The sequence below is a fragment of the Gymnogyps californianus genome, chromosome 22 (assembly GCF_018139145.2).
Source record: "Gymnogyps californianus isolate 813 chromosome 22, ASM1813914v2, whole genome shotgun sequence".
Classification (NCBI taxonomy): Eukaryota; Metazoa; Chordata; class Aves; order Accipitriformes; family Cathartidae; genus Gymnogyps; species Gymnogyps californianus.
Genome location: NC_059492.1, coordinates 3,393,410 through 3,414,893, shown reverse-complemented (window position 1 = coordinate 3,414,893; position 21,484 = coordinate 3,393,410). Strand labels below are relative to the sequence as shown.

General features: G+C 64.1%; 1 protein-coding gene across 1 annotated transcript; it reads right to left on the bottom strand.

Moving 5' to 3' along the window:
- Nucleotides 1-262: 262 nt before the first annotated feature.
- On the bottom strand, nucleotides 263-18,965 carry ASAP3 (ArfGAP with SH3 domain, ankyrin repeat and PH domain 3). Its single transcript, XM_050909795.1, is given in 27 exon segments — nucleotides 263-934; nucleotides 1,191-1,313; nucleotides 1,512-1,656; nucleotides 2,178-2,466; nucleotides 2,564-2,807; nucleotides 2,942-2,982; nucleotides 2,985-3,048; nucleotides 3,193-3,260; nucleotides 3,355-3,470; nucleotides 3,607-3,692; nucleotides 3,964-4,144; nucleotides 4,459-4,553; nucleotides 5,000-5,133; nucleotides 5,252-5,439; nucleotides 5,546-5,594; nucleotides 6,011-6,098; nucleotides 6,615-6,684; nucleotides 7,609-7,718; nucleotides 8,040-8,126; nucleotides 8,255-8,330; nucleotides 9,123-9,208; nucleotides 11,484-11,610; nucleotides 11,854-11,903; nucleotides 12,228-12,302; nucleotides 14,080-14,225; nucleotides 14,637-14,709; nucleotides 18,792-18,965. Coding segments are annotated over 27 exon segments (3,012 nt in total). The 5' UTR covers nucleotides 18,918-18,965; the 3' UTR covers nucleotides 263-859.
- Nucleotides 18,966-21,484: the final 2,519 nt, after the last annotated feature.

Below are 21,484 nucleotides of genomic sequence, written 5' to 3'. Positions count from 1 at the left end.
CGGGAGGACATTGGTCACAGAAAAAGCTGCAAAATCCCCTTGAGAGACCCCCAGGGCCGGGGCGGTGATCCAGCACCCACCCCAGGCGAGGGACATGGGGCAGGGGCTCTGGGGTGCCACCTGAACTCCCCCCCCCAAATCAGGGAATGGCATTTTGCTATCAGTTTTAGGGAAGCTTTGAAGCATCCCCAAGCCCCACCAGCCCAGGCAGCTCCCAGAGCCCAGGGGGGCCGGAGACCCTCCAGCCCCCCCCCCAGGCAAGGTCAATAAAAGCCCTTTCCTATTCCCTACCCATCCCAAAGGCTTCACAGTTGGGGTAGAGAAGGCAGCCAGGGGGTACACGGCCACTCCCCAGCCCCGCTCCCCCCAGGCCGGGGAGGGGGGGTCCATGGCTCCCTGGCAGAGGAGGGTGGGGGTCACCGAGTGCAGCTCCCCCATCCCCAAGTCCCTTGGCAGACAGGGGAGAAGAAAGCCCCGGGGACGAGCAGAGCCCACAGGAGGGATGGAAGAGCAGCGGGAGCGGGGGACACTGGGGGCCAGCACAGAAACCTCAGCTCACTAGTGCAGCGAGCGTGGCTGTTCTCTGCCCTACCCGCAGGGCGGGCGGCAGCCCTTCAGCTCCCCGCAGCCGCTGTCCGTGGACTGTCTTCCCAATGGGGGGGGTCTCTGAGCCCCCTTGGAGGCTAGCATCCAGCCAGGCTGGATGGTCCCACGCCAGGGTCCTGGGCACATGTCCCTCGTGGCCTGGCTCTGCCGAGCCCCCGGGGCTGGGGCTGTGCCTGAGCCCTCGCTGGCCGACGGGGAGCTGCCTCTGGTCCCGGCCGAGAGGACAGGGATAAAAGGGGCCACCGCCACCCAGTCAGTCTTGCAAGAGGTGGACGAAGCTGGCTGGGAAGACTCCGGTGCGGGAGCCGTCGCCCTCGATGAAGCCGACCTGGGAGTGCAGAGAGCAGGGGTCAGGGGGGTGGGAGTCCCACCTCGGGCAGGGAAGAAGCTTTGGGGCTGAATATTCCAATTGCCAGGGGGATTTAGAGAGGCAAAGCCATGGTGACACATCAGCAGGAGCCCCCCCAGCCCATGGCACCCATCCATGCCCCCGTGAACACCCAGCCTCCTCCGGAATAGAACTTGGCGGGGGAAAGGAACAGGGTTGGGACCCCAGCATCCATCCATGCCACGCTGACACTCACCCAGCTCTGCTCGTCCTCCTCCCGTGTCACCACGATCACCTCTCCCTTGGAGAAGGTCAGCTCACGCGCTTTGTCCCCCTTGCAGTCAGCCACCGCCTTCACCCGTTTCTGCCTCCCCTTGGCCTGCAAAGGGGTGGGCGAGGGGGTGACAGACCCCCCAAGGCCACCCCCAAGGCGGGTGCAGGGATGTGACACCCCTGATCCCTTCATCTGCCACCCCAGGATAAGGGGAGTTGGGATGCTCGGGGATGCAGAGGGTGATACCTCCCCCCCCCCCCAGTCGCAGCCCCTCTGAGACCCCCCCCAAGTTGTGGCACCTACCGGAGCAAATCTTCTGGGCATGGGCACGGGGGGCACCTTGCTCAGAGCGGGGTCCTCGGGGCCACCGGGGCTCTGGGGGGACATGGCCGACCCCGCTTTGCCCACCACGCCGCTGATGCGCCGGTACGAGCGGGTGCTCTCCGAGCTGCCGGGGACAGCGGGGACAGTGTCACCCCCTCTCTGCTGGTGCCTTCCCCCCCGTCCCCCTTCCCGCGAGGTCCCCCATGGGACCCAAGGGACCAGGGTCCCACCCACAGCCCCCTGAATCCTGATGGAGAAGGGCCCCAGCACCCATCCTCCCTCAAACAAGCCCATCCCACCACAACTTGCAAAAAGAGAGAAAAAACACATTTGATAACTTGCAGGGGATCTTGGTGTCACCCCCAAATAATCTGCGTCACCTTCTCCGGGGACAACCCAGCACCCCTGCAGCTGCCCTTGTCCCCTCCTGCGTCCCAGGGCCAGCATCAACTCCCCTGGGGACTCCAGCTCAGGGTAGGGACCCCTTTGCTCCGTGCCCCCCCCAGGGACAATTTGGGGTTCCCCATGACCGGGGTGGGGGGCCAGCAGGGCTTGAAGCTGACCCTGCCAGCATTATGCAATGATCCCCTCAACACCCAGTGCACCCCCAGGCTGGGAGGGTGGGGTGGGTGGGGGTGTCCCTACCCGAACTTGACGGGGGGGATGTCGGGGGCCATGCTGCCTGGCAGGGGCTGCCCGGGTGGGGGGCTCAGCTCCGGCCCCCGCCGGGTGCCACTGCTGTCCGTTTCTGAGCGGGTCTCCCAGTACGCTGCCCGTCGACTCTCGGTGGGGCTGCGGGTGCCGGGTGCCGGCAGGCCGGCGGTGCCATCCAGGGCGCCGGTGGTGCCGGCAGAGGGGATGCCGCGCAGTGCCGGAGCCTCCGCAGGCCCAGGGAAGTGCGGCTCCGACGCCTGCCGGGGAAGCTCAGGGCGCTCTGGGTTGGGGGGGACGACACACGATGGGGTCAATAAACCTGATGTCTAGGTGAAGGGACAACCCCACCACGGGTGAACCCCCCCACCCTGACTCACCGGTGGGGCTGTGGCCGGGTTTGGGGCGGGAGCCGCCCCGCGTGGGGTTTTTGAGGGGCAGCGGCGGGGGGATCTCCTCGCTGTGAGCCCGGCGGGGCGCGGGGCGCGAGGGCACCAGGATGCTCTCGTAAGTCTTGTTGGTGATGTCCATCCCCATGCAGCTCCAGCGGGTCTGGGGGCAGGCGGGCGGGGGGCTGGCGGCCAGCGGCGACGTGCCCTTGAAAGAGCGCTGGAGGGGGCTCACCTGGGGGCAGACACCCGGCTCCAGGGCTGCCCCACTGCCACCAGCCCCCCCCCCCCCAACCCAGGGTCTGCACCCCTCCAGCTCCCTCACTGGGGATGTGGGGTGTCCCCCCACCGCCACCGTCCGGTGGGTACCTTCTCCTCCAGCTCGTCCTCGCTGTCGTAGGGGAACTCCTGGGGGGCTCCCAGTCGTAGTCGATGTGGATCTGCAGGGAGAGCTTCCCCGCCTGCGCCTGCTCCAGCTGCGGGATGGGGCAGGTCAGAAGGGTCTCAGCACAGGGGGGGACAGGTCCCGGGAGCCCCCCGCCTCTGTGCCAGCCCTCCCCTGGCACTTCAGTCCCTTCTCCCCCCCCCAAGCATCTCCCCCATCCCTCCGTCCCACCTACCAGCTCTTCACACTCGGTGTGCTTGAGCCTCCTCGCCACATCCAAAGCCGTCTCGCCCGCCACGTTCACTGCCCGAGGGACGAAAGGGACCGGATCCAGGTTACAGCCACGCCGCTCCGCTCCCACCGGAGAGCCCCAAAACCCCCCATCCCAGCCCCGTACCCGTGGCGAAGGCGGCTTTGCCCTTCAGGAGCAGCTTGAGGCAGTTGGGCTTGTTGTAGAGCGCGCCGTAGTGCAAAGCCGTGTTCCCATCTTGCGTCACCCGGTCCAGCGTCCCCCTGCGCAGGGCCACCGGCAAGAAATTCAAGGCTCAAGAGCACACAAGCATCAGTCCCCGGCGCTTGTGCACACTATTCCCACGGGGGAGCAGGCAGGGGAGCAGGCAGGGGACACTGCGAGCACCCGGCGACGCACCCATTCTGGATGATGAAGTCCACCAGAGGAAGGGACGATCTGTCGGCGTGGCGCACGGCCATGTGCAGCGCCAGCTCGCCCGGGTCCTGCCACGAGACGGAGGGGACAAGAGAGCTGAACCTGAGGATGCTCGTCTCCCACGAGATGGAGGGGAAAGGAGAGCAGGACCCCAGGGTGCTTCATCTCCTCCAAGATGGAGGGGAGAAGAGAGCTGGACCTGAGAATGCTCATCTTCCCAAGGGCACATCTCCACCCAAAGGCCACGAAAATCCCGAGCACGGGCAAGCAGAGAGGGAAAAAATCCATTTACGCTGCCAGGCAGAGGGAGCGGGGCGGCCGCGGTGGTGTGGGGCTCACCTGGCCCTCGGGGCTGGCCAGGGGCTTGGCCAGATCGTGCCCCTCGGCGAAGGCCTGGAGCAGGGCCAGGAGGTCACGGGCACGAATGGCTTCCCAGAGGCGGTGGGGGTCATCGCGGCCGCTTTTCTGCACGTAGCGTCGCTCCATGTACTTGGCCACGATGTACTCCTTGCGGGCGGCCCTGCGGGATGGGCGGCGTGGTATCGGCTCGGACAGGCACGGAGACCAGACCCACCCCATCCCCGCCACAGCCGCGGGCACCCTGGGCTCCTGCCTCCTCCTGAAGCCTCGGGATCAGGGAGAAACCTCCAAAAAAGGTGCAGATCCCCACCAAAATCCAGGCGATGACACCAGGATCCCCCCCCCTCGCCCATCCCTGGGCTGTCTCAGAGCTGATGGGCAGCGGCACGGGGACAAGGACAGACCACGCACCATGCACTCCTCCTCCTCCTCCTCCCAGCCCACTCCGAGCCCCCCAGCCAGCGGCCGACTCACATGTCGCTGCCGGCCGAGGGCTTGGGGCAGTCCTGCGCGGGCAGCGTGGCCTCCATGATCTCATTAAAGCGGGTGTTCCCGACGCTGACGGCCAGCTGCGGCGAGAGAGGGACGGGGGGTGACGAGCCCTCCTGACCACGCTCGCCCTGCCCCAGCCAGATCCCCATCCCCATCCCGGAGGCAGAGGGAAGGAATCCACTGGATCCACCCAGGACTTTCCTAGTGCAGCATCTCCTCCAGGGATGATGCTCTTTCATGCCAGGGGAAGTCTGTTTTACAAGGCAGCAAATCCTGGGGGGCTGCCAGCATCCCTCCCCTTAGCAAGTGGCTTTGCAGAGCCCCCCCCCAACTTGCCCAGACCACCACGCTGGGGGCTGCAAACTGCCGCTGGGGAAACTGAGGCAAGTTTATGAGCGCTGGAGCAAACTGGGCACAGATGGGATGGAGGAGGAGGGATGAACTCTGCATCCCAGGAGGTCTGGGAGCCGCAGAGGGTGATTCCCGGTGGCCACGAGATCTCTGGGCACGGAGAGCGGCTTACCAGCAGCTCGGAGGTGCTGAGGACATCGAGGGTGAGGGACTGGATGCGGGAGTAATGCACGCCCAGCTCCCGATGGATGCCGGAGCACTCGATGCACGTCAGGATGCCCAGGTTGGTGGAGAGCCATGTGGGGTCTGTGGGGGGGAACGGCACGGGGTTCAACATCACCACCCAGCCCCACGGGATGCTGCGATTCCCCCCCGGGTACCCGACCCACACCCGGGGAGGGGGACGCACCAAGGCCCGACCTACCCGGGGCCCCGCAGTCGCAACACTGCTTGTTTCCCGGCATGTTCTTCACCTCGCTGATGACCAGCTTGGTGAGCTCCTGCACGCCGCCGTCCGCCCCGCCGCCCGCTGCCGCCCCGCCGCCGTTGGGCTCCCCCTTGAAGGCGTTGCTCAGGGCTTCGTCCTTGCTGTTCTGCAACACCGAGACCCACCTGGGCAGGGGGGAGCCCCGTCAGGAGGAGGAGGAGGAGGAGGAGGATGGGGAAGGCAGAGCAGGATCTGGCATGGCAAAGAGTGGGGATGGGCTGCAGCACTTACACAACGCATTCCTGCTCGTCCTCCGCTTGGAAGTGATACGTCCTGTTGTCTGCAGGGATGGGGAGAGGGAGGAGAAGGTGAATAGGGCAATTTGGGGATGCCCAGGATGGCAGGAAGGGGTTGCAACTACTCCAAAGGGGCTGCTTTAAAATAAAATAAAACCACTGCACGTCACTCATCCATCACCCAAGCCCTGTCGTGACCTCTTTTTGTCCTGAGCTTGCTAGATCTCCTTGGGAGAGGTCGGTCCTTCCTCCACAAAGGCAGCTGGGGAGACACCCAGAGCCGGATTAAAAGGGCAAAGGGTGCCCAGGTGCCGTGGCAGGGCTGGCGGAGGGCCAGCCGGCCGCTGGGAAAACCCGCTCGGGATGCTCTCCTTCAAAGAGGGAGTTCCCATCCACAGCTCGGCCGCCTCCGGGTCAAACACACCCACCCCAGCCACGGCATCCCACTCCAGGCACTCACGCGTCACCAGGTCGAAGCATTTCTTCTCCTCGGCGTGGGGCCGCACTTGGCAGGTGAGGAGGTTCAGCTTGACGGGGGGACGGTTTATCTGCAGGGCGTGAGGACGAGAGGCAGGTTAAAGGACTGGGAAGGGGTGGGACGCCCGTCACCAAGCGCGTACCTCCAACGGCAACTCCGGTGGGACAACAACCATCCCCAGATGGTCCCTCTTGGGATAACCGGGCGAGTGGGACCCTCTCCGACCCTTGGCAGGAGAACAGGGCTCGGAGACGTCCCTGAGCCACGTCCTCGGTCCCCGCTGCAGTTCTCAGCCTCCACCGCCAGGGGGCAGCACCACCACCCCCAACCCACCCCGGCCCCTTTTGGCCTTGTCTGGAACCTCAACACCCATCTCGCTGCCCCAGCCAAACCCACCATCCCCTCCCATTGACACCTACCAAACATGGGGGACCCCATTTAGTACGTCTAGTCCCAGCTCATACTAAATTTTAAGCCAGGCAGATTTGCGACCGGTTTGGGCAAAACTAAACCTGAAATCCAACGGACACCACTGCTCAAAGGGTGCCTTCAAGCATCAGGGCTGCAGCCCCCCGCTGCTCCTCACCGTGCTGTGGGAGATGGTCAGACAGCCATACTTCACGCCACACTTCCTCTTCTGCCACACTTTGCGGATCCTGAGGAGGAGGAAGAGGAGGAGTGAGGACACGTTGCACAGCCCCGCTCGCCCACCCACATCCATCCACCTCCCAAACCACCCATGGCAGCCCTGGGCAGAGGCCTGATGGCTTTCTGGATGTGGGGTTGTGCTTGCTGTAACTCACAGAGCACAAAATGTCCCGCTGAGCGGGCTGGCCATGGGCCGTGCTGGCCAACAGCATCACAGATCTGGTAGCCCCAGTTTGGCAAAGCACATAACCACCACAAAACCTGGTGCCCATCACCCAGAGCTCCACTGAGAAGGTGAAGACCTCCTCTTTGGGGCTCTGAGGATTTTATTTTTCCCCCTAGATGATCCCACCAGGATCCTTTCTCCCTTCACCCCTAAGAAACAAGGAATTTCTTCCTCTCCCATCAGCCGCACAGCTCACAGCTCTTCACAGTGAACTTGGCACTGGGCAGCTGTTCCTGGAGCCCACATCCAAGGACACTACACCCACACAGCACCAGCCGCTGTGCCCAGCCAGCCACCCAGGAGAGCATCACAGAAGCACCCTGGGCATCAGAGCCTACTGGGGGCCTTCACATAAGAAATGGGCCGATGACACCAAACCATCGTGGGGGAAGGTCCCCTGCACCACCTCCAAACCTCCTCCTTGCCCAGGTGCAGTTGGAGACCCCCCAGCCCCTGACCACCAGCTCTCAGGTCTCCTCCAGCCTGGGGAAAAATCCCATTCTCCAAGCATTGATGGATGCTTAAGACCAGACGGGACCAATTGCACCTGAAGACCTGTCTTAACAGCGACCAAAAACTTCACTCAAACGGTTCCGCCTTGGGATGTCCCAGCTCTGGGGCCTCCCACAAGCACAATGTTCTCCCAGCCCACAGCAACACCGGGATGGAGCCGGGAGCTCTCTGGGCAAATAACACTCATCCTCACCCATCGCTCTTCTTGTACAGAAATCCCGACTTCTCCGTCCCATACTGCTTGTTCCCTTGGTGCTGGTGGATGCTGTAGCCGCTGCCAGAGTTTTTCCTGCTCAGGTTTTCCTGAGCTCACCGGGGGGAAAAAAAAAAAAGCATTTAAAAAGCAAAGTGAGAGGTGCAGAGGTGGCTGCTGTCCCCAGGCGACCTTGTCCTTAGGTGGGTGCAGCATCCATCGGGATGCCAGAGACCCCCGGCCCCTCCCAGCCTCCGAGCATCTCCCAGGTCTCCTGCTCTGCTCCCACAGATGTCCCCTTTGGACCCCAGCTCCCCTTTCCCTGCTGCTCCCCATCCCCAAGCTAACCCCGGGGCACTCACCCCTCCTTAGCACCCAGCACCCTCCCGACCCTCCTTCCCGGCTCTCCCCAGCCCATCCCGGGGTCTCACCTCCTTGCTCTCCAGCTGCAGGATGCTGCGGAGGGAATCGCGGGTCTGCGTGAGCTGCTTCACCTCCTCCTCTTGCGCTTGGTGGAGCTGGAAAGGGAGGCAGCTGCCCTCACTGCTGCGCTGAATGCGGGCGTTCTCAGGGGCTGGCACGGGGAGGGGGCGGCATCTTGGGGGACACGTCCGAGCGACGTTGGATGGTAGGCTGGGGGACTTACCGCGTGGAGGGACACAGCGAGCTTCTCAATGAAGGGGTAGAGGTTCTGGGCAGCCTTCCAGCCGTCTTGGAAGAAACTGGGCATTTATTTAATGTGATTAAGATGCAGATGGGGAGGAGGGAGGAAAAAAAAAAGAGTTTTTTTAGAGAAAACGTGGCAGGACACCATAGCAACCCCCCGGGGAAGCTGCTCTTGCTTTGTGGCTCCCCTTGCTACTGAGACCTGGAGAGACCCCACCAAAGGCCAAGCCCAGCCCATGGGATCTGGATACTCCAAATATTTGGGGTGTTTGGGATGCAGGATTGGCCTCTTGTTCAATCCAAGCTCATCTCACTGGGGACCAGCCCTGCCGGAGGCCAGATCCTGGGGGGTCTCTGGGTCATAGCCCCAGTCGACGGCACGCTCTTAGCCAACGTGACTGTCCCCTCCCTGCCTCAGTTTCCCCACTCGAGAGCTGGAGGAGATGACGTGACACCCACACGCTGCTACTCCAGCCTCATGGAGCAACGGGAAAGGCGAGAAGATGTTAATCCTTGCTCCAAACACCCTCGTTACGAGCCCCACGGCTAACGGCGGAGCCGCTCGGCTGAACTCATCCCTGGAAATCTATCCAGAAACCAAATCATCGGATATATCCCGAGCCAACCCCCTTCCCCCAGCCCCCACGGACACGTTTACAGCTCCTCAAGCCAACAAAGCACGTTTCAACTCCTCGGATGCAACCAGAGAGCGACAGGCTCTGCCCAGCATCTTCACCAACAGCGTTACGGAGCTGGGATGGGAGAAGGTGCCCCCAGGTCCTCGTGGGACCTCCCAGGGGCGATGACCGACCCCGGGGATGAACCACCTTGACCCGGGCGGCACCTACTTGTGCTGAGCGTGGAAAAACTTGATGAGGCTCTGCAGGAAATCTGGTCCCTGCTTCATCTGAGACTCGCTGGCTTTCAGCAGGTACTGGAGGAGGAGAAGACACCCAGTTAAGTGACGGAGACGAGGACCGGCTGAAAATATCCCAGAGGAAAGAGCAAGAGCCTGCCCAGCCCTCGCCTCCCTTCCCGGCGCGGGGAGGAGGGTTAAAACGCTGGCTGGGTTTCAAGAAGTCGAGTCACGACGTTGGATTTGAAGGCAGCTCGCTGGGGACCACCCTCAGAAAACCTGGCTCTGGAAGTCCTCCAAGCCCTGAAAAGTTCAAGGACTGAGGCAGGCCCCCGGGGTTTCCAGCCGAGCATGTTTCTCCCGCTGCTCATTACTTCTGGAGTTAATAAATAACCAAAACCCAAGGCAGCTCGCGAAGGGGGAAGAAAAAAAAAATAAAAAAAATAGCCCAAATGTTTTTTAAGACATGACCCCTTTGCTCCCAAAAAATCAGATTTCAAGCAGCGAGCGCCTGCGGCACATCAGCCCCGGAGGTCTGCAGTCCTCGCGGAGGTGTCCCGCGGGATGGGGAATTTCAGCTTTATGCTTCAAACCCATCCATCAGCTGCAGGCAGAAAAGAAAAGACCCAGAGCCTTGCTCACCCCGAGCAAAATAAGGGGGGGGAAGAGATTTTCCCGCTGCGAGCTCCTCTCCAGGCTGGCGCAGCTGCTGGAGGATGGTGTCGAGTGGGAGGCGAGGGGAGGGGAAGGCAGCCCTCAGCTCCGGGGGCTTTCCGTGGTGGGGAAGCACCATGGCAGGATAGAGCCCCTGGGATGGAGCTTCCTGGTGCCCCGGGCACTCTGGGCACCCCTGCCCAACCTGAGCTGCGGAGGGTTGTTAAATTCCTCCATGCAAGCTGGAGATGCAAAGCCAATGTAGGATCCAACCCGGAGCCCCGGGGTGCCTGGCACCAATTGCACCCCCTGAACAAAGTCCCAGCTGGAAAAGGCCACGTGTGCCCGGCTCCCGTGGGACTTCCCTGCCCTGCCACCCACACCCCGGGGTGACGGTGGCAGGGGAGGGTCCTGGCCAGCGCTGGTTGAGACCCACGAGCCAAGGGATGCTGCCAGCATCACCTGGGTCCGGGCCCAGCTGCATCCCTCCACCCCACAGCCCCTGGGGGGTGTGAGATGGCCCACGACGGGGAGATGCAACCACCCCACACAACACCCCTGGGGTGAAATCGGATCGTGCCCCTACTCCAGCAAGCAGCAAATACCATCCACCTATAAACCTACATGCAACACACCCGCCCCAGCCCTGGCCAGCCCCCTAGAAGAGCTGTCCCCGTCCCCCCCCTCCATTTCCAGGCAGGCTCCCCGGGAAAGCAGCAGCTCTCATGCACGCCGGCACACACACACACGCACGTGTGCCCGCTCACACGCAGCCGCTCTTTGCAGGGTTGCCGGCAGCGGCCCCCTCCCCGGCCGGGCTGCAGCTCCCGCGTTTCCATGTGCTGTTATTTATTTCACAGTGGTGCTATTCAAGGGAGTGACTCATCTGGCCGGGTCCCAGCTCCCCGGCCCCGTGCCCAGCCCCGGCCCCGCTGCGGCGGGCGCAGCCTCCTCCCTGCACCCCCTGCCCTTTGCCCGAGGTGGGGGGGGGCACGGGGCCGCAGCAGGCTCCGACTCTGCTGCCTGGCCCTCGGGGACGTGGGAGACCCCTGGGACAACCCACTGGGGACTTGTCCCCTGCTTTGTGTCACTCTCAAGAGGTTTACGGGGCTGCTGGGGTGTTTGGAGCCAGGATACCTGGGTCCCTCCTCGCTGAGGGGTCTGACATCGAGTCTCCATCCTTCACCTATTCCCATCTCACCTCCCGAGCACGGATCCCCGGGACCGTCGGGAATCTGGGGCCGCTCGTGAGCCCTCCTAACCACAACCAAGAGCTTCTTCAAGCGCTTTTGAGAATAGGGCAAAACCGCAAAGCCAACCTCAGGAATGTTATCCCAAAAACTCGCTTTTTGCCCCAAACGCCAGCCTCTGCCTTTGCAGAAGGGTAGGAGCAGGGCTGGGAGGATGCGGCTGCAACCCCCAAGTGCCTCACTGCAGGGTAACCCACGGGTGCCATTCACAGCCGCATCCCGCAGGGACCCCAAACTGGGGACAGGGTGGGGATCCCTGAGCCAGGACCACGCAGGGACACGATGGGATGGGGACAGCCGAGTGTCCCACACAGCACCCACGTGGGGCCGCTTTGGTGGTGGGGACGGGGGACAGGCTCCGATGTCCCCATGCAGCTTTGAGCAGAGTGATCCTCTGTGTCCCCCCGGGGCCGAACAGTCCCCTTCCCGCCCCCCAGCACAGCCCCTACCTCACACATGTGGAGCTGGAAGAGCCGCCGCTCCTTCTGCATGTCCTCGGCCACCTCTGCTGCGGACGGCTCGGCCTGGATGACCCCCGCCAAACGGGCTCGCTCCTTCTCCTTCTCCATCTTCCCCCTGCGGGATGGGACGGCAGGGGGTTGGGGACAGCCCTGCCCCAAGGGCTGTCCCACGCCGGGGGGCTACGGTGGGGATGGGATCAGGAGAAACATCTCCAGCCCCTCTAGCTGGGAAAGGCTGGACCGGAGCCCTCCTGATGGCAAACTGGCATCGATCGGTGCTGGGCTGCAGCCCCGGGACAAAACACCTTTGTGCGGAGAGGGATTAGGCAGATTTTGCCAGAGGCAGCAGGTTCCTTACACTTTGGTCTCGTAATCCTTCCAGGCCTTTTCGATCTGCTTCTTGGAGTCCTGCGGCAAAAGGAGAGAGGGGATGGCAGCCATCAGGGAAAGTGAAAGACCCGGTGGCACCGAAGCAGAATCCCGCGGCTGAGGGCTTTGCTTTGCATCGCTGCGCTGTGCCCTGCTCCTCGGGGACAAGGGACGTCCCCACTGGGTCTTCACCCCTTGCTCCAGTCCCTTCCAGCCCTCGCTGCTGCCTTTCAGCCTCGGGCATTTGCTCCTTCCTTCTCCTGGCCGTGGGCTGAGCCCCTAACGGGGTTCTTGCTGCAATATGTCCCCAAATGGGTGACCTGCAGGCTCAGAGCCTCGGGGACAGTGCTGGAGGGGACTCACCAGGCGGCCGTCCTTCAGCTGCCCCTTCAGCAGGCTGTCCAGGGGGAAGGAGACGATGTTATTCAGGTTTTGCACCTGCAAAGCATAGAGACGGGGTTACCCCACGGGGGTCCCCACTTCGAGGAGCCGGAGCCCCAGGTCCTTTCCCAGCACTGGGGGTCCCCCCCCACCGCCGGTTCCATCGCTGCCCCGCAAAGGGTTAAAGAGGCTGGAAGCGGGGCCGGATCCAGGCACGGGGCAGGCTGGGGCTTGTCGGAGCTGGCTGCAAGATGTCTGACGCTGGGCCCTTCCCACAAACCACATCAGCACCGCGGCTGCCAAAACCAGAGCTGTTCCCCCTCATCGCCACCCCATCCCTGTCCCCGTCCCCCCACGGCACGGCACCCGGCAATGCCACCAGCCCCGTGACGCAAAGAGCCCTCACCCGATGTCAAAGGGGCTTCCCAAAATGTCCCCCTTCCCTGGGGTCTGGGGACAGCAATGCAGCCACTGCCATCCCCACCAGCACCGTGCTGGGGTTCCGCAGTGGGGACGCAGGAGCCCACTCCGGTCCTGGTGTCCCTCTGTGCGCCCCGTGGGGTAGCACCCCATTTTAGTGCTGCAAGAGCAGCTCCAGCACCCAGGCGGGACCTCCTCACTGCACCCAGATTTCTTTTAAAGGCTCCCAAGGTTTTTGGTCCCTGGCAGCACCCAGGGAGAAACCCAGCTCCGGGGCATGGGACCATTCCCAGACCAGGCGGGATGGGGCACCCCGCTTCCAACAGCGCCGGGGGGACTCCGGGAGGGGAAACCTGGCTTTTCAGATCCAGTCGAGGGTCCTGGCACGTAACCCCGCTCCAGGGAGAGCAGGGGGAAGACGGCAGAGGCAGTGCTGTTCCCAGGGCAGCAGCATGTGGGGCGGGAGGTGGGGGGCCAGTGCTGCCCTCGCCCAGGAACCGGTCCGACTCCTCCGCCGGGACGTTCCCGCAGAGCCCCCCTGGAGCATGGGGGTCTGGCTGGGCTGGGACAGCCAGGATGGGGAAGGGGAGGAGCAGGGAGGCCCAGACTGGGGTAACTGGGAGAGGAAGATGCCGAAATCTGAAATTCTTGCTGGGGGAAGGGCAGCAGAAATAAATCTCCTCCTTAAGCAGAGCCAGGAGCCAAAAAACACCCCGGGGGGGGGGGGGGGGGGGGATTCGAAAGGGACCGGAGAGGGGGCCAGCGGCACGGGACCCCCCCAGGGCTTTGCCGCTGGGCGTGCACGAATCCACCTCCCTCCAGGAACCGACTTCTCCACCGGAGCCATTCCCGTGGCGGGGAAGGCGCTGCCGGCTCGGCTCACAGCCGCCTCTGCCTGCCTGCCTGCTTCCCGCACGGCCGCGGCTCCCCAAGGCCCCGCTGTGCAGCTCGGCGTGGCTTTGATTTACTTCTTGGCAAACGAGATCAGAGATGCAATTGATGTGAGAAAAAAACAGAAAGAAAGAAAGAAAGGGAAAAAAGAAAATAGCAGCCCCAACCACCCATCAAATCCCAGCGTCGGCGGCCCCGGCGGAGCTGGGAATGAGCTGTAAATCCAGCAACGGGGGTATCGGATGGTCTGGGAGCACCGGGAGTGCATCCCCGAGCCCAGGATGGGAGCTGGGGATTGCTGCCTGTGGTGGAGGGCAGCTAAACTGGGAGGAGGGGGGCTGCACTGGGTGGTTTTTCCAAATCCAGATGGATCCTGGAGATTTTCCCTAGCTTGGCAATAGCCAGATGCAGAGAACGGCCTGAGGTTGTACCGGAGACGCCGTGAATCCCACGATCCCCTCCCGGGTGGTTAAAGCCTCCCCCCAATCTCGGCAGCGTGCCGGGAGGATGCGGGGCGGCTCACCAGGTTCTTGAAGAGTGCGGTGACCTCGCGGGTGAAGACGGCCAGGTTGAGGAAGCCGGTGGAGAGCTCGTGGTTGTTCTGGGAGAGGTGGTTATTGCCGAAGTTCTCCAGGGCTTCGCTGTACTGCTCCTCGTTCTCCACATGGGCTGCATGGAGAGACACCGGTGAGGGACATGGGGTGGCCCTGCAGCACCCCTTCGGTGGAGATGGCCACATCATGAGGTCTCACCAGCACCCATCTCCCCATCCCTCCGCAGCAGAGCTGGCTGATCCTGCTGCAGGACAGCAGTGGTGTGCCCTAAACAACCTCCCTAAGGTTCTCAATTTCCCTTTTCACGTCTTTTTAAGACAGTTTTTGGCACCCTATCGTGTTGCCAAGCTGGCTGGCTGCAAGCACCCACATCCCCCCAGGCTGGCCAGCACCCATGGCCACCCCGCCGTCCAGCTGCATCACCCCACGGACAGACGCGACCGGTGTTGGTGAAGGATGGGACCGTCACAGACCCCGCCAGCCCGGTGGCCTGGGGATGCCCATCAGCTCTCGAAGCACAACTCACTGAGCCCGGAGATGTGAATGGCTTTCACATATTTCCTGATCCTCTGGAGCACGGCTTGGTCCCCATCCAGGCTCTGCGAAAGCGAAGAAAGAAAACAAACGGAGCTCATTAGCCCTGCCAAGCGGGGCCGCCGCTCCCCCCAGCCCAGCTGGCCCTTGCAAAGGCGGCTGCTCTGCCATGCAGATGTGCAGGGCAGCGGCCAAGCTCCCAGGGCTGGGAGAGGAGCCGGAGGCATCCCGGGGACGCCGGAGCCTCAGTGTCCAGCCGATCCCCTGCCAGGCCTGCGGTCCCCACGGCTTGGGCTGCCAGGCAGGGCTTTGGCTGCCCCTGGAGAGGCCGGGTTCGAGCAAGACGGTAGCAGGGGGTGAGAGGCTCGGCCAGCACACCCAGCATCTCTTTGGATCCCAGCAGCTTCCAGCAACCATGGAAAATGCCTCCCTGGCTCTCACAGGGGCTGTTTCAACCAAGGAGGGGATGAAGCATCACGTAGCACGAATACACCAGCCCATCCCCGCCACCCCAGCACGCGTCCCCATAGCTCGGGGCCAGGCACGACGGCAGAGACCTGCGAGGGTGCCCAGCTCCCCGCAGGGATCCAGGGCAGAGCCAAAAATGGGACCCACCTCTCACCGATGCCCGACAGCGACCTAAATCACATAAATCCCACAAATCCCACAACCGGGGATGCGGCTTTCCACAACCCCCCCAGCTCGTGCAGGGTCTTGGCCATGGCCCCCAGCACCGTGGACCTCCCCGCAGCCCCCACCAACTGCATTCTGCGCTCGGTTAGAGCATTGCCCATCCCCAGCCCGGTCCCCCCATCCTCGCTCCATCCCTTCCTACCCGGGCAGCCCCCATTTGCCCCCACCGAGCACCAGGGCAAACTGAACCCCAATGCCAACCCAACGCCAACCTGCCCGCGGCGCTGCCCGCAGAGCATCGTAGCCGAACGCACGCCAGCCCCAGCCATCAGGAAAGGGTTAAGGGCAGCTTGGCTGCAGGTACCAGAGGCATGATAACAGGCTGGAAATATTTAGAGGGCGTGAACAGCAAGAAGGGCGAGGGATGAAACCGCGGAGGAATTACAATAAAGAGGCTCTCTCTCTCTTGCTCGCGCTCTCGCTGAAGGTTTTCGGGCTGATGTCAAGGCCGATTTCCTGACAGCGGGATCAGCCTGGCTTCAGCACCGCTCTCCGAGGCCCTCCTCGTTGGACTGGGATGCTGCGGACGAGCTTTGGCCAGGATGAGCTGGCTGGGAGGGGACCAGGGCCAAGGCAAGAGCCAAACCCCCGCCCAGAGGGGTCTTGCAATGCATCTACAATGGGGAGGATGTTGGGGTGCCCCAAAGCCCCCCATGCCCCCTCTCTGTACCAAATCTGGGTGCCCCAGGCTCTCCGGAGCCATGGGCTGGGGCAGAGGCATCCCCTGCCTCGGGGGGATGCCAGGGCTGGATTCCTGGATGCTCCAGGCTTGCAAACCTGGCATAGCCTCAGGAAGGGAAACTGAGGCAGCATGAGATGCTCTGGATGGATCACTGTGCAAGTCAGGGAAGAAGCTCCTTCGAGTGTCTGGGATGGGGCAGCTCAACCCAGTGCCAGCTCATGGCCGCAGGAGGCTGAACACGGGGCCAGTGTGGAGCAGGGACCGGGGACGATCTGGAGAAGGACACGGGAGCTTTCAGGAAGGGGTCTATGAGTCGACCGGTGGGGACAGGGCAGGCAGAGCTGGGCACCAGGGTTGTAAATGCAGAGGAAATCACTGCATGGTGCCGCCCCGGCTGCGGGCATCACTGGCATCCCCGGCATCCCCGATGTACCGGGCTGGCTACCAGGGACACGGGCCTTGGCTGCACGGGGACAGCCCTCCAGAGCAGGGAACAGCGATGTCCAGAGCCCCCCACAGCACCCATCACCCCCCAGCAAGCTCAGGGACGAGGGCTCCCGGTCGGGGGAAGCTGAGGACATCGGCACAGCGGGGATGGAAGCACGAGGGATCCCCGTGGGGACGGAGGGAGGGACGGATCCGCACCTGCACCGCAGCCACCCGGGCTCACAGCCTGGGGACCCCGAGCAGCCACCCCCACACCCCGCCCGGCCCCGGCGGGATGCTCAATGGGGGCCATTCTTCTGCCTCCCCCCCCCCGCCGCCGGCTCGTGCCGCCCGGCGAAGGAGCGGCCGCGGGTGCCAGGGGCCGGGGTGGCGGCGCTGCCGGGCTGGGAGCAGGATGTGGCACTGCCCCGGGTGCAAAGGGCAGCACGTGGCGGGGACACGGTATTATTTACATGGTGACGGGGTGAGCTGGGAGCCCGACTGCCAGCTCTGCCACCGAACACACCAACGGCCTCTGCCATGTCACCCTGCCCTGGCCCGGAGGTGCCCAGTCCCATGCACCATGCACACAGCACCCAGCTCCAACCGCCAAGGGCTAGATCCGACGTTCCAGCCCATTCCAGAGACCTCGGGTTCTGCCTCCGCAGCAGCCCCAAGGACCCCGAAGTCACACAAGCCCCCTGAGAGGGGAGAGCCCTCTTTAATCCCAGGAGGGAAACTGAGGCACGGAGCAGCACTGGGCAACACCAATATTTTCCTCAATGGCGAACACCAGCCTCCGGCCCTCGCCCGCTCCTGTCCCCCCAATTTGGGACTGGCTTCCAGATGGGTGCATGTGGCCGTGCCTTGAAGGCAGCAGTGCCCTGTCTTGGGGACCGAGTGGGACACGGTCACCCCTTCCCACCCAGCAGCCACTGGAGCAATACTGGGAACCCTCGCTCCCTCCTGCTCGCCAAGCCACCGGCCAGGATCTGGGGTGGTGACAGGGAAGACCAAGGCTCGGTTTGGTCACAGAGAGTCTCTCCGACTCCCCAGCCCTCCCCAAAGCCGCCGCTGTTTATTTCCCTTGCCTGATGCTATCGCCCCATCAGGGCTCAGAGGGCGGCGTGGGGCTGGGGCTTGTTGGGTTGGATTTCCCTCTTCCCCTCGCGCTGGAGCATGGGGATGCCGAAGGCCTGGCAGTGGTTCGGCCCCCACGAGGGTCCCCCGCAGTCTCCGCTGGGATGGGGGGGCTCAGCCCTGTGCCCCCCATGGTATGCACGACAGCAGTCACGACTCCCAGCTCTCAGCCACGCTCGCTGGAGCTTTAGTAAGCAAACCCCGCAGAGACCCCCGCTATTCCTGGGGGACGCCTCTCCCCCCATCCCCGTCCCCCTTAACCGCAGCCTCTCCGAGCAGCCAAACGAAATTCCTGCTGCTTCCTCCTGGCTGGAGCTGCCTACCCCTTCCCAGCTGAGAGGAAGATCCATGGCAGCAGCCAGCACGTGCTGGTGGGGACTGGGATGCTCCACGGTGAGTCCCCAAATTTCCAGCCCAGGGACGCCCATCCCGCTGCCCCTGGGGATCCCGGCAGCCCCGGCACCTGGAGCCCCACGCTCCCCGCCAGCCCTGGCTCTCCTTCAAAGCCATTCCTTCGCTAAGAGGAGTTGGCAAAAGCCACGGGACCAGCTGGAAACCGCTTTTATTCCAGGCGGGAGAAGGGGGACGAAGGCACCCCGCCACCTCCGCCCTTCCCGTAAACGCTGCCGGGGATTTTGGGGGGGAGGCTAAAAAATACTCCCCTGGCTTTAATCGCAGGGGGACACACACACCCCCCCCAGGGACACCGCATCGCATCAGGGCTGGCTCCAGCGTAGGAACTCGATCGCGGCCGGAGCCGTGGGGCTGATGCTCTGCCCGGCCCCGGGGGGATGCCCTGGCCCCGAGTGGCACCTGGAGCTGGAGACAAAAAACCTTTAAAGGAGGCTTTAAAGGAGAGTTTTGCCCATTTCTGCAGGCCTTGACCCCGAAAAAGCACACGCTGGGGCTGCTCGGAGGATACAACCGGCCACCCTGGCCCGAGGGTCCCAAAGCACCCGCTTAGGGTGACGGCCAGCACAAGCCAAGCCGTGCCGGCCCCCTCCCGGGGGTCTCGGGGCGAAGTGGGGGACCCCAATAAATAGAAGCCCAAGGATGGGAGGTGCCCCCCGGGGTGGGCACTGGGTGCTGGACCAGTACCTATGGGTGCCAGGAGCTGCCCCAGCGCGGGGTGCAGGGAGCGTTCCCAGGCGGGGAGCGCAGCCCGACCTCCCCCCCCAGCATCCCCCCCCCCCCGGCCCCGCTCACCTCCTCCAGAGCCCCCACCGCCCCCCGGCACTTCTGCATCTTGGAGGCGAAGGCGGCGGCGGCCGGGGAGCTGAGGTCCTCGCCGGTCACGGCCAGGAACTCGGCCACGCTGAGCTGCTCGGGCATGGTGCGGGCGGCGGCGGGGGGGAGAGGGCGCGGCGGGGGGGGGCGCGGGGAGCGCGCTTGGAGCGCACCGGGAGCTCCCCTGCGGAGCGCCCCGGGGGTGCGGGAGAGGCCCGGCTCAGCGCCCCATGCCCAGCACCGGGAGCGCCGCGCCGGGGAGTTTCTCCCTCCGCCCGCCCGCTCGCTCGCTCCCTCCCCGCCGCCGATCACGTGGGCGGCCCCGCCCGCCCGCCCGTTAAAGGCGAAGCGCCCCGGTGCTCCTCTCCACGATCCCCACTCCACCCCCCCCACCACCCGGTAACCCCCCCCCCTCCGGGCACCGGGAGCTGGGGGGGTGCAGAGTCCCGAGAGGAAGGGAAAACCCCGGGGTCTCGCTGGATCCGCACCCCCCAGCCTCGCCCCGGCACCCCAGCACCCACCTCACCCAGGCACAGGCCGGCGAGCACCCAGAGATGGGTGACAACGCACCGGGTGAAAGAGCAGCACCATTCCATCCCAGCACGATGCGAGATGGAGAGGAGCAGAGGAGGCCGGGAGCGAGGTCCCACCCGAAGCCCAGCTTGGGCACACAAGTAGCACAGGGATGGCTTGGGATTAAACCCAGTCCCCCCAGAACACTGGTTTAACTGGAGGCCGCCCTCACCCTGCCCTTCCTCGGACCCAGAGGGGGCAATCCCTCTTTGGGCAGGGAGCGATTCCCGGAGCCCTTGACTCTTCGCAGGGGGCTCGGAGGGGACCTCTGCAGCCACCCGGCCCCTCGCCTCGTCCCGGCCCTCACAGGTCCGAGGAGCTGGATTTTGATGTCCCATTCCCTGGTTATTTGCTCTTCCCGGAGGATGGGGGAGCCCGGACACCCCGCAGGCAGGGGCTGAGGCCGGGCACACGCCGAGTGCATCCCGCCACGGGGATGGGGCTGGTGGGAAACTGGAAAGAAGGGGACAAAAAGCCTCAGCCATGCTCTGCGGGGCTGGTTTGCTACAAGAGAGGACGATGTGGGTGCGAGGTTGCTTTGCAGCCCCCCCACGCCCCTTGCTCCTGCCCCCCGCACCAAGCACCCCTCACCCAGGGTAGATTGGGGGGGTGACAGACCCCCACTCCCTTTACTGAGCCTGGAGTGGGGCTCAGTAAAACTCAGGTTTGTGCCTAACCAGACAGAGCCGGTCCAAGCCCTGCTCTAATCCAGCGTTACTGGGGTGCTGGGGGGGACAGGGACGCGGGAAGAGCCGTTGCAGGCCGTAGGGTGAACGGTTGCGCTTTAAAGACTCAATCCTTCAGGTACCGGCAAGCAGCGGTGCCCACGGTTTGGCCTTGGGGTGCAGTCTGCCAACCCCAGTTTGGGGGGGGGGGGGGGGCCAGCACCCGCCTGAGGTCCTGGGACATCTCCCTCGGCAGGGCTCTGGTAGACACAGGGTTAAGAGGCTGCAGCCCAGGCAGGACGGGAACAGGCAAAATTTGGGGGTTCCCGATGGGTAAGAGCCCCCCAGCAGATAGGCACCCCCAGAGCCTCCTTTGGGGGACACGGTGGGGAGGACGCTGGCCTCAGCAGAGCGGCCATAAGGGCAGCCCAGGGCAGAGGCTCACAGCAGCGTGGGCCGGGCTTGAACACACCCCCCCCCCCCCAAATCTTGCAGCCCCCCCGGGCAGGGCCGAGACCCCCCCCTAGACCCCCCCGCTTCTCCCCGGTGTACCGCGGGCTGGGGACAGCCCCTTTGCTGGGGTGGCCCTGCCACCTCCTGGCCGGCCTGGGGACTGCGGGGGGGGGGGGGCAGGGGGGGGTGACACGATCCGGGGACACCCCCCAGCTGCTCCGGGACACGCAGCCCCACGGGGGATGGGGACAGGACCGTGGCCACAGCACTCTGTGCCACTCAGCCGGCTTACCTGGCCCGGGGCTCTCCTCCTCCTCTTCTTCTTCCTCCTCCTCCTCCCCACCAGCCAAGCGATGCAACACCAACGTGTGCCACGACCCCAGGTACCACTGGCCATCACCGGGTACCACCGGCCATCACCAGGTACCACCGGCCACTACCATGCCACCAGCACTGTTAGCATCACCAGGTCACGACACGACTTGGCAGGGGTGGGTGACCTTGGGCAGCACCCTGGGGAAGGACCCTCCACAGGCATGGCCCCACCAGGGTCTCGCTCTGCAGCCTCCAAACCTGCCCTCAAATCTGGGTGCGCAAGCCCGTCCCAGCCCCGGTACCCACAGGGACCCGGCCCCCGGCCCTGGGGCTTTTCCCACGCTCCTGGTTCAAGGGGCTCAAGCTTTGGCAAAGGCTCATCCCGGCCAGATTTGGGCTGGAAATCACCGATCTGCAGCAGGTCGGACCTGTTTCCCTCACTCCAGCCACGGCTTCATCTCAACCCACTTTTCCACCAGCTCCTCCGGAGCAGGCTGGCCAGTTAAAAGGCCCCAAAACAGGCTTTTTTACACTGAAAACAGGAGCAAAACCAGCCCAACACCTCCTTCCTCCCAAACCACTCCAGCATTTTGCTGCTTAGAGGAAAAGAGCCCCTTATAACTCCAAAGTTTTATTTTATTTCATTCCCTCCCGGGCAAAAAACAT